At 51.2% G+C, this 11,669-nt stretch overlaps 6 protein-coding genes across 6 annotated transcripts; 2 read left to right on the top strand and 4 right to left on the bottom strand.

Annotated features, from left to right (window-relative positions):
• EDD37DRAFT_379760 (WD40-repeat-containing domain protein) lies at positions 1-1,970 on the top strand. Its single transcript, XM_062812074.1, has 2 exons — positions 1-341; positions 394-1,970. Exons 1-2 carry the CDS (start codon positions 90-92, stop codon positions 1,927-1,929), a joined length of 1,788 nt encoding a protein of 595 aa, XP_062671064.1. The 5' UTR covers positions 1-89; the 3' UTR covers positions 1,930-1,970.
• Positions 1,801-3,784, bottom strand: EDD37DRAFT_379806 (hexokinase). Its single transcript, XM_062812076.1, has 3 exons — positions 3,543-3,784; positions 2,937-3,493; positions 1,801-2,886 (listed from the first exon to the last, which is right to left on the bottom strand). Exons 1-3 carry the CDS (start codon positions 3,580-3,582, stop codon positions 2,011-2,013), a joined length of 1,473 nt encoding a protein of 490 aa, XP_062671063.1. The 5' UTR covers positions 3,583-3,784; the 3' UTR covers positions 1,801-2,010.
• A 423-nt stretch (positions 3,785-4,207) lies between these two features.
• Positions 4,208-5,092, bottom strand: EDD37DRAFT_608630 (uncharacterized protein; the record flags this gene model as incomplete). The annotated part of the gene is made up of 1 exon (XM_062815068.1): positions 4,208-5,092. One exon carries the CDS (start codon positions 5,090-5,092, stop codon positions 4,208-4,210), a length of 885 nt encoding a protein of 294 aa, XP_062671062.1.
• Positions 5,093-5,200: 108 nt separating this feature from the next.
• Positions 5,201-6,829, bottom strand: EDD37DRAFT_379783 (NAD-dependent histone deacetylase SIR2). The gene has a single exon (XM_062812075.1). It carries the CDS (start codon positions 6,576-6,578, stop codon positions 5,406-5,408), a length of 1,173 nt encoding a protein of 390 aa, XP_062671061.1. The 5' UTR covers positions 6,579-6,829; the 3' UTR covers positions 5,201-5,405.
• An 871-nt stretch (positions 6,830-7,700) lies between these two features.
• EDD37DRAFT_629018 (uncharacterized protein) lies at positions 7,701-10,269 on the top strand. The gene is made up of 2 exons (XM_062816479.1): positions 7,701-7,898; positions 7,971-10,269. Exons 1-2 carry the CDS (start codon positions 7,818-7,820, stop codon positions 10,164-10,166), a joined length of 2,277 nt encoding a protein of 758 aa, XP_062671060.1. The 5' UTR covers positions 7,701-7,817; the 3' UTR covers positions 10,167-10,269.
• Positions 10,270-10,453: 184 nt separating this feature from the next.
• EDD37DRAFT_379745 (beta-lactamase-like protein) lies at positions 10,454-11,633 on the bottom strand. Its single transcript, XM_062812073.1, has one exon. The coding sequence runs from the start codon at positions 11,394-11,396 to the stop codon at positions 10,485-10,487; it is 912 nt and encodes a 303-aa protein (XP_062671059.1). The 5' UTR covers positions 11,397-11,633; the 3' UTR covers positions 10,454-10,484.
• Between the last annotated feature and the right edge of the window lie 36 nt (positions 11,634-11,669).

Below are 11,669 nucleotides of genomic sequence, written 5' to 3'. Positions count from 1 at the left end.
GCAAAGATGCGGAAAGAAAAAGTGTGTCTGTGTTCGCTTGCGTCTGCCGTCACCACGCCCGAGGAACCACAGCAAAGTCGTCAGGAACAATGGTGGCTCCGACGAAGTTGAAGACGAACGCTGGTTTGAACAATCCTACGGACGCGCTCGAGAAAGATGCGATTGAGCTGCGCTTAGAGAAGGCTCTGTTTGGCGATGATGCCGGCTTCTTCAACTCCTTGAAAAGATCTCAGACTGGCGAAGACGAGACAGGCGCACTTATACGACATGAGATCCCTGAAGGTGAGGATGAAGACGGAGTGGAAGATCCTGACCACTTAAGTGATGTGGCCGACGACGACGTACGTATTCGGACCTCCAATGTCTATATCCTGTAACTGACTTTCGATCCAGTTATTTTTCCTCGATGCCGGAACCGGCCAGTTACCCTCAGCGGTGTCGAAAGACCTCGAAAAGACCGAACCGCAGCATATCTCTGCACTTGGCCAGCCTACATGGTACGACAGCGACGACGATCGAATCACAGTCTCACTCGCCTCCCATACGCGCCTGCGCAAACTACGAGACACGGAAGATGACGACGTGGTCAGCGGCAGAGAGTACATTGAGCGACTCCGTCGACAATATGAAAGACTCCATCCTACACCAGAGTGGGTGACATACGCGCGGAAAAGGAGGAGGCTGTCCACCGAACGAGACGAGAAAGATGCAGACTCTGATTCCGACGTATCAATGGATGATGGCGACTCACTCGTCGCAGCACAACCACTTGCCGAACTTTTGAGGTCGGCAGGCTCCTTGACAAGGACAGACACCAAGGGCTCAAAGAGAACGGGACCACGCAAGCTACGGCCCGAAGTCATTGACATTCAACGTACCAAAGACATTGCTAAGGCCGGGCCTTCGTCCATCGACACGATGCAATTCCATCCTTACTACCCCCTCCTCCTCTCCGCTGGACCCAGTTCCACAGTCACAATCCACCACATCTCTCCCCAGCCACCGAATCCGAACCCGATTCTCACATCATTGCACTTGAAAGGCACGCCCCTTCACACTGCCGCATTCTGCAAACCCTCCGGCGAGACTGCTAACGACAACAATCACGATCAAACGCGGATTTTCCTGTCCTCTCGACGCAGATACTTCCATACATGGTCTCTTTCCACCGGCGTCGTCACGAAAGTGACGCGAGCGCTTTATGGCCAAGCCCGGAAAGACCAGCGGACAATGGAGGACTTCAAGATCTCACCATGTGGCCGGTACATGGGCCTGATCGGCTCTGGAAGGAAAGGCGGCGGCACTATCAACGTGCTGTCCACGGAGAGTATGCAGTGGATCTGCAGTTGCCGCATAGATTCTCAAGACGGCGTAGCAGATTTCGCCTGGTGGCGCGACGGGAACGGGTTCGCCGCGGTAGGCAAGAACGGTGAAGTCAGCGAGTACGACATCGACAGCAGAAGTGTCGTTGCGAGATGGATCGATGAGGGTGCAGTGGGCACCACTGTCATCGCTTTGGGAGGTGATATTGGACAGGGAAGCCGTGGCGGTGACCGGTGGGTGGCCATCGGATCTTCAAGCGGTGTAGTCAACATCTACGACCGACGAGGATGGACTGCGACTGCCAAGGCTGGTGCCGATGCGAACTTGGATGAAAAGCCCAAGCCTGCAAGGGTACTCGACCAGTTAGTCACGCCTATCTCGCATGTGGAGTTTTCGCAAGATGGTCAGATGATGGTCATGGCGTCCAGATGGAAGCAGGGCGCTCTCAGACTGGTTCATCTGCCGAGTTGCACTGTCTACAGGAATTGGCCGACGGAAAAGACACCACTCGGAAGAATCAGTGCTGTCGCTTTGTCTCCAGATGGAAGTTATCTCGCCATTGGTAACGATCAAGGAAAGATCAAACTATGGGAGATCAGCGAGTAGCTGGACCGTACACATAGCACCAATTCCCGGCGAAATATATCCAACCTGATGACCTGATCTATCAAACTCTGCAAACAATGTCTATTTCATCCATATGTCATATTTGCTCACGTCTCGCACACCCGCGGTGTTCCCCTCCTTGATTCTCTTCAGTGTCAGAGCGGCGATCAAAGCCGCGCCCACACCACTTCCATCTTCGGACGGCAGCATGACGATAGGATCTTTCTTGCCCTTCGGCCAGTCCAGGATCTCTCGCAGGGCTACCGCCCCTCGAGCCTTGAAGTGTGGGTATTTGGTAAACACGGATCCATCGGCGCCGACATGGCACGTCTCGATGCCCTTCTTCTTACAGATGGCAGCGACACCACATGCTGATAAACGTGCAGCGCGTGTGCCGATCAACTCGGCGAGTCGTCGACAGAGTTCGAGTTCGGGCTTTGTCACATTGAGTTTCAGCTCGTCCTCGAACTTGTCTTGAGTCTCTTGCAAGTTCTCAAAGGGATCTTCCTCGATATGTGCCAGGAACGAAGCGTCTAGGATATACGGCTTCTTCAGTTTCGAAATGTCCTGGCCTTCGAACAGTAGATTCTTGTTCTCGTGTAGATCCACGAGGACCAATCGAAAGATCTCGCCGAGATATAAACCTGCGACCATTTTCTCGAAGGCTTGCTGGCCTGGTCTCGGTGAGGTTTCATCGATGATGGTGTCATATTTCGTAATGGGCAGGACTTTGTGTTCGTTGTCGAAGGCGCCGTACTCGCAGTTGATGGCCATGGGCGTGTCGGGAGGGAGATTGAGGTGCTTGAGTTTGGGTATCGAGCCGCAGTTCTCCATGTATGCGGCGTTGCAGCCTGTGCCGAAGATACATCCTACCCGCATACTCTGATCCGTGTATGCGGATGCGATAAGAGTACCGGTGGTATCGTTTATGAGAGCAGCGAGTTTGACTGGGAGACCCTTGTGCGCTGTTAGCTCCGGACATTCTTACTCTGATCTTTTTGACATACCCTGGCATCCAAAGCTGCTTGGAATTGTGGAACAACATCACTGCCTTCGACTCCGGAAATGTCGAATCCCTTCGTCCATCTCTGGAGCACACCGTGATCGATAAAGTCTTGTGTGGCAGGGTATGAGAATGTAAAACCAAGTGGAAGAGCAGTCAAGTCCGCGTCTTCGTGGTGGTACTCGATGAACTGTTGCAGACAGTCCGCGATGTACTCCCACAACTCCTCTGCGGTCCCAGTCTTGAGCTCTTCCGGCATGCGGTATTTACTCTGGATGATGTCGAATTCTCCCTTCTCTTCTGTGAGTGTAATCTCGCAGACTCGCAGGTTTGTGCCACCCATGTCCAGGGCGAGAAAAGTACCCTCCTCATTGCCGTCCGGGAAGGCCATGCACCATGTAGGATTCATTGGAATGTTTTGTCCTTCTTTTTCCAGGCCAGCCTTCAGCTCGGAGACGAAATGCTCGGTGACCAGCTTAAGTCTGTCGGCGTCCACGGTGAAAATGTCCTCGAGGTTTTGGATTTCCTCCAGCAAGGTCTTAGGCACATCGGCCATAGATCCTAGACCGGTCAGTCTGCATCAACTCGTTGTCTCGAGCTCAACACGTACCCTTGCGGGAAGGCTTGCGCTTCGGGCCTACTCCGACCATGTTGACGGTTCAATTCGGTCGGTGGTATATACTGTGGATGAGTTTCTAGGTCCTGTCCGCAACAGCCAGCTGGACCTTGAATATATTCAAGTACAATTGAGAAGATAAAGAGCTTTAAGAGATTGTTGACACAATAGCGGGGCGGTGTACTGGGGAGAACAGGAGTATTTACTGTGGAGGGGCAATTGGACTTTTCAAAAATTTGGAGACCGATGAGCTCCTTTATGGGCTATGTCATAGTTGAAGCTTCGCTAACGTTTCCGGTGACCCCGGGCTCGGATTCTACGTTCGTGGTTCCTGGCAAAATAGAACTTTAAAGGCCTGAATCATAGCACACTTCCATATTATTCAGCATGGTGAATGGACCACACAGACCATAGTTCCAGTACCAAAGGCTGCATTTCCAGAATACCTCCCGGCCAAGCTCGTCGTCCCCTTTCTTGCAGTTCATCCTGACTAAGAGACCACTGCTGACTCAACATCTCCGCTGCGTTATCCAAATCGATCTCCATGTCACGTTCATCATGCATGACCACTATTCTGCCTTGAAAGGTTGTTATCGTCCCTGGCGGCACCAACCCTCCCGCACCATGCGATGTCTGTGTGGCGAATAAACACGACGTGACTATTCGTCCACCTCGATGATGTCGACTGGAACAGTTCCTTCCTGTTGTGGACTCTTCCAGTCTCTCATCATCCATCTGTTCCGTCCCAGAGCAGGATCAAGACGAGCTCGATCTGCTGCCGCGACGCTCCCAGCAAGAGCCCGCGCAATGTCCGCAAGAGCATGGAACAGCGCTTGCCGAACAGGTCGCTCACCTTGGACCAGGAAAGTCTCAAAGAGCGGGTTGTCGCGAGCAAACTCATTGTATCCCTGAGTAGAGACCTCGAAGGCAACCTGTTCGATGAGATATCTCATCATCGGAACTGTGTGAGTTGCTGGACTTTCCCCAAGCCGATTGGTAAGCCATGTGATGTACTCGAACGAGATGTTGTACTCCTGATGGTATTTGCGAACGCAGTCGATGATTGCATCCTGAAGCGGAATGATCTGGTATTGAAGTGCGATAACGTAAGTGCGCATTTGAGTTCTGCACACATGTCGATTCACCGGCACACCCGGTGGTTGATTGTACAGCCAATTGACGACAACCTCGAAAGCCGCGGGCTCATAAACGAATCCTTCAAGGTGGTAGAGTGGGCGAGAAGGCGAGTCTTGCAAGAAGGCAGCAGTCCCGGTTTCAGCCTGGTCTGAAGTATCCTCGCTTTTGATTTCGGGCGGTGGGCTCAAGGTGCGCTCGCGATCATCGCCAGTAGATGGCTCTCTGGAAGGTGTACCGTTGCTCGAGGTTGCAGGCATGCCATGGACTTGGAAAAAGGCGGTTCGTTCAAGCTGCGAGTAGTGGACGTGGAAGGAGGTCTTGGAGCGACCGACGGTGATGTGAATTGTCTGGCGTGCATACTTGTTTTCTTTCGGCGCCTTTGGACGAGAAGGCGTACTCGAAGCCATGTTAATCGGCGCCGTATTAAGCGTCAAGAACTCGGATGAAGTGCTGTTCTCAAGATGAGAGAGATGGAGAAGGATCAAGAAGTCCGGAGAGAGCAGAGGATCTAAAAAGATTTGGTTAGTCAGTACAGAAAACGCGAAGACAAAGCCACCTACTTGGCGAGGGAACCTAATGAGGATTTTGAATGGATCTCTGGTGAGACAGAGATGTCTAATCCTGAAATGCGGAAGGGCGCTATCAAATTGATCTCGAACCGAGGAGATCCGAGTCAACACGTGAGAGAGAAGTGAGGACAGTGAACACCTTGAGGCGATGTTAAAGCGACGGTTTCTCGGGCTTTTCCTCTTTCCCTTCTCTCAGATGAGGAAAGACATGCTGCAGACTTGGCTCATCCTTGGAGTTGATTGTTTGTGAAGTTGAAAGAACGGGTGTGGGAGATGAAGATGCTGTGCTGGCGGTTGTCAAATCTTGCTCAAGCTCTGCCTTGATTCTTTCACTCGTCTCCCCTGTCACTTTCAGTGAAGTGTCAATGTCTTTGGTCAACTTCTCAATCTCATCGTCCAACTGCTCTTGGCGGGATTTCAAGGGGGCTTCTTGCTTCTTCCTGTCACTCTTGTCCGGATCAGTCGTCTCCCACAGGGCTTCGAGCTCTTCCCGCCAACCCAGTGCATCTGCAAACCTTCTCACGCCCGCGTCGCAGTCGCCAAGTAACAGTACGTCGTCAGGCCGAGAGCCGAGAGATCCAACCTTTTCCAAGTTGATGAGCACGCGAGGCGTGTCCTCTCCGACGAACGAAGGCAGACTGGCGAAAGGCTGGACAGTCAGACTGGTGCCCATGACGATAGCTAGGTCGGCCTTGGCTGGTAGGCTCCGATTCTGGAAGAAGGCTTCTGGCAGAGCTTCGCCGAAGAACACTATATCTGGTTTGACCAGACCGTTACAGGTTTTCCTGATACAGTGCGGCACCTCTTTCTTGCTGATCATCTCCTTCATCCGGTCTTCAGGATACTCAGTCTGGCATTCGATGCATCTCTGAGTGGCAAAAGAACCATGTGCCTCCACGATCTTATCTCCAGGAACTCCTGCTTCTCGTTCTAAGCAGTCTATGTTTTGTGTGAACAAGTGCAAGAGTTTCCCCTTCTTATTGAGCAGGCTAATGAAGGAGTGCGTGATCGTGGGTCGGTATTTCCCAGGATACAATTCATGAGCGAGGGTATAGAATGGATATGGGTTGTTGCGGAAGTAGGAGATGTCGAACACCGCCTCGGCGTATGGGAGATTCAATCGAGCAAGGTTTGCATACAAGCCAGTATCGGGAGAACGAAAGTCTGGAATGCCTGCGGAAGTGCTGATACCTGCTCCGGTCATTACCACGATATTCTTGACATCCTTCTCTTTGATGTACTGAGCAACCGCCTCGATGCTGCGGCCATGTAGTCTCGTCGGAGGTGTGGCCTCGTCGACCGGTGTCGAAGATTCATTGCCCATCTTGAAGTTCCAACGCCCACTGCGCGGATTGGAGTGACGGTCTCGTTTGCGGCGACCTATGATGGCGAAGAAATAACGAAGCAGGTTGAGTGATGAACGAGTGTTTGCTTTGATGCGCAATCACGCCCCCTCCGCAATATACATGAAAGGATCTGTATCGAGCAAGTATAGAAACGTGGAGATGGACTGTTGATCGTTAACTTCCATCTCATCTGCCCCACGTCATTTTGCGGACTTTGCACTTTTGTAAAGGTTAAGTGCGAAACCACGGAAAGTTGTTCCTACCAAGGCTACCTCACGAATCACGTGGACTTAACGCCAAGCATTGCTGCATTGAAACGTAGAGAACACTCTTCGCGTCCAAGAAAATAACTTCCACGGAGAGGGTCCTTAATTCGAAACACAGACATAGTCAGTACAGAGCCACCGCCTCTGGGGATATCCACTGTGTCTGCAAGGTATGTCTCTGCAAATTCACCAAGATATTGTACAACTATCGTCATGCGCACGAGCAGCAACAACAGCAATTCGCTCGGCCTGTTCAAGACCAGATTTTATGGCTCCAAGCAATCTATGTGCTGATGGAAACATAAAATCGCCATGGATCAATGCCATGTCCATCACCAGTCGTTGTTTTCAGGCTTTGACGTGCCAGATATCTTTCATGCTCTTAAGCATAAATTTCCTCTGTTCGACCTCTCGTTCGACCTCTCTCAGACACCGCTGCTGGATCCCCAAATTTGAAGCCTGGTCGATCGATTCATCCGTTCGGAATCCAAATGCCGACGCTTCGAGTACTGAGATGGTTCGAGGTAGCTTCTCTAATTCAGTAGCCCGCACGAAATAGCCACTAACGCGGCCCCGAATAATGATGGAAAACACTGGCTATAATTCGTTGGCTTCATCCATCAACTGCCTGATTGAGACCTGTTATTGTTCTCCAAAAGCACATCAAAAGCTAGTTCTCGCACGCAAATCTTTGCTACTTGTGTGATGACCGTATGAACACAGATCTTTTACGAAATGCATTGTCACTGGCTTTCCTGCTGCCGATCGAACCCCCACTGTGAGGCCATTGCCGAGTCTCCGTCCGCTTATTGCAGTGCGTGGGTGCCCCGTGCCCCAATAGTGTGGGGTGCGGAGAGGGTAAGAGCTATAACCGTCCGACGGTGGCTCCAACCGGCTTTGCCAACACCTCAACGGTTGTAGGAAGCCAGCTCGAGCCAACGAAACAGAGCCATGACGACTACCGAAGTGACCAGGAAGAATAAGCCCAGGCAGCGGGCTTTCAAAGCGTGTGCATTATGTCGGTCTAGGAAAGTAGGAATTCTTCGGCTTGAAAGGACCGCCCTGCGAAAGGACGAAAAATCAGCTAAAATTCGTGAGTGATAGGCAAAGTGCGAATTCTCGAATTCAGGAGATCACGGTTTACGCCCTTGCCTGCGGTGTCAGAAGGAAGGAGAGCAATGTCAGTTCCTACCAACACGGCGCGGCGGAAATCACGGCAATGGCTACACTGCTCGTAAGGCTCGGGAGCTGGCAGGAGCGGCGACACTCGTCCCAGAGAAGGGACTGGAGAATCAGAACTCAAGCAGTCAGCCGACACTCGCTCCAGGTACTCACTTTGAGGATTCCCAAGTCGATGTTGAGCATTTGACAGAGGCACCATTGCGTAACCCCTCAGACGCACTTGAGATTTTGGCGAGAACATCCCCACCAAATCGTAACAATGGGCCCGATTACGACGAAGATGACGAGGATGAAGAGGAACGAAGGTGCCTCCAACGAAATCATCCGGCACAGAATCAAGCAGATTCAGGCTCACCCGATGCCAGCCAGCCAACCTCAAGCCCCGACATGCTTCGCGTGGCGAGCAGAAGTTCTGTCATTGTCAACGTCAGTCCAACGGAAAGCACCTACCATCGAAACGCATCAAAAAGCATAAATAGTTTTCCACTGATCAAACTGGGCCTGATCAACCCTGCTCAACTTCGGACCTATGTCGCCATATTCGCATCTCGGAATAATCACTACCTCCCGATAATTCCAGAGAATAGGTTACCCAGTGATGACCATCACCTTGGACAATTCGCCGCTGAAGAGCCATTCTTGCTGATGGTGATTGTTTTGATCGCCTCGCGGTTTGAGAAAGACACTCTGCACGCAGCCTGTTGGGAATACACGAGACGCCATCTCAGTGGGATCACTTATGGCGGATTACCAACGGTTGGGGTGGTTGAAGGCCTCTTGTTACTGTCGGAGAATCTACCCAAGTTACCGAAAGTGGCCGACGACGAGTTTCACAAAGTTGAAGCATTCGTGTCGTGGAATCTCATTGGCTTGGCTGTGAGGTTCGGCTACTTCTTGGGACTCGACCAAAAGACGTTGCTTCCGCCAACCCAAAAATTTGACAGGCAGACCTCTCGCGAGCGCTTGGTATGGACATATTGTCACGTTTTCAACCGCCAGGTGTCAATTCGGCTAGGAAAGGAGCTATGGAGCCGTGGTCCTGGGCTTGCTATCCAGAATCCATCAACAGCAAGTATGAGTACACCGCTAGAAGCTCGCAGCAATCTCATGGCATCAACGTCAAATACTACAGAGTATCCTACTGACATCGGCTCGAGCAATAGTCACCAAAATGAAGGCAGCTGCGACAATGCGGGTTTGCTTCAGACATATGTGGAACTGACACAAATTCTAACCAACATCCATGACGTTCTCTATCCCAGTAGGGATCGTACCATTGCACTCGTCAATGTCGGTGAGTACTACCGTATTTTGGATGAGTTCACACGGACGATCACTGCTTTCAACACTACCTGTGAACTCCGTCACCAGTGGGAGCTCAACGAAACGATACATGCTGTTTTACAATACACGAAACTATACGCCTATGCCTTTGCATTTCAGGCACATGTACAGAGAACGACAAGCCGACACAAAGAACAACTCAACAACATGGGTACTACCAGGACACTTGCCGAGCTCATCTTCCCCTTGGGAGTGGCTGGATGTCCCGATGCTAAATATATTCTCGAAGCAATCGAGTCAGCTTCTAAATTGTTGACTATTTGTGTCAATGGATTATTTAACAATGGCGCTTTGGCATATCTGCCATCAAGATTCTATGGCTATTTCAGTTATGCTGCTGTATTTCTGATCAAGGTTGTCCTCACTGGGGCCATTGCCTCCAGTGAAAGAAAGAAGATCTTGACACTGGTTGGACGAACAATCACAGCTCTTGAGTCGTCCTCGTCTGGAGCCGACAAACAACACCTAGGGGCACGCAGTGCCCGCCAGTTGAAGACACTCGTGCGTACATTAGTTGTCGCTACTGGTACTTCTATGGCACCAACCCCGGCCCGCTGCAGCCCTGCGCCACGAGAGCAGCAGCAACTACCAGACATTTCCATATCTGATCACGACTATGCGCTTTACTTCAACGAGTTGGATATCGGCCCCGGGCTAGATTCTGCTATGGCTCCGATGATTGACACCACTTTTCTATCAGAGCCTTTCGCACCGGACCTGGCCGCTTTGTTTACTTCAGACATTGACAGCGATATGTGGCTTTCATTTTTTTGACTACTGCAATTGGAAGTAGACTGCCTGGCTAGGTCGTCATGTTTAGGGCAGGAGAGGGAGGCTCTATTGATTTACTTGACTCTCCTTGAGTCGTTTCAACACCACATATCATTCTGCATGCATGATATATTCATGTCATGTCGGAACCCTGGGTTTGAATGAGTCTGTTCCGGCTTCAACAATTATAAATTTGACTTGTAGCTTATCCCTAACAAGAGTCTCGCATACACCAGAACCAGCCTCATCAAATTCTTAATGCCCGCGGTTCTCCTCCCAAATGCCGCCACAGAAACCGGCTGCGTAGACCACTCCATGAGATCACAGATGATTGGGAAAGAAGTGCTGCAAGTTCTTTTCCTCCCACTCTCCGTCGTGTGCTAGAACAATTTGCACTGGTACGCCATTGAGACCCTCTTTTTGGAGCTTTCGCATGATATTCAATGTTTTGTAGGCCGCCCCGAGGTCCTTATGGATGGTGACTGTCTGTCCTTGGTCGTCCTTCCAGGTCCCGAAGTCCGTCTCGCCTTTGAGTATGCGCACATGGTGGCATGCATCGGCAGCAAGGTAAATCCATTTATGTGCCGAAATCCGTACCAGTAGGTTCAAATGACCAGGTAAGTGGCCTGGACTGTCGACGAGGTACACGGTGCCATCGTTGAACATATCAACAGCATTTTGAACCGGGCTGAGACTTTGCCAATACCATCCACGCTTCTCGTCGAAGACCTCACCAGTTCTCGAGCTCGGGACGGCCGGCAGCTCGACCGTTCGGTCGGCTGGCAACAAGTCGGCCTCGAAGAACGGGTTGTAAAACTGGGGCCCCATCTCATTCCTGAGCATCTTCCCCGTGTTGTGACCAGCAATGAACGTTGCAGACGTGAAATCAGAAGGCGTACCAATGTGATCCCAGTGGCAGTGGCTCAATACCACGTAGTCCACTTCCGAGGCATCCATGTGGCCTAGTGACAAAGCCGACTTCACATCGTTCTCGCTGCTAAGTGGATGTCTTGTTGTCAGGTGCTTCTGCAGGCCGAGATGGTACTTGGTCAGGTCTTTGCGAATGCTCAAGTCAAACACAATCTTGGACCCGGTCGAAGGATGCAAGATCAAGAAAGACAGCGACGGCATGGTGAGTTTCTCTCCTTCTCTAGCATCCGCCAGGAACTTCTTTGCTGGCGGCGAGAGAAAACCGCACCGGAGTGGTGAGACTGTCGGATAGGTAACCGCCATGTTGATTTCTTCGTGCTGAAATCCTACTGACTAGTTTGATAGTTGATATTGGCTTTTCTATCCAAAGCTTCTTTTCTTGAACACTCTGGGCACTTTTATCTCAAAAGCACGAACGGCAATAGCTACAACGGCTATAGCCAAGGACTAAGATCGCTTGAGAGTCGAATCTCTGAGCCTTGCTACCACGTAGCTAGAGCTCACCAGGCCTTTCGCATGGGTGAGACTTGAGAGCCTTTCCCGCAGAATGGTTACGGCAATAGCTACATCAAATGT

The sequence above is a fragment of the Exophiala viscosa genome (assembly GCF_022695815.1).
Source record: "Exophiala viscosa unplaced genomic scaffold EDD37scaffold_4, whole genome shotgun sequence".
Lineage (NCBI taxonomy): Eukaryota > Fungi > Ascomycota > Eurotiomycetes > Chaetothyriales > Herpotrichiellaceae > Exophiala > Exophiala viscosa.
The sequence above is the reverse complement of the archived record's forward strand: the minus strand, read 5'-3'. Positions and strand labels throughout refer to the sequence as shown.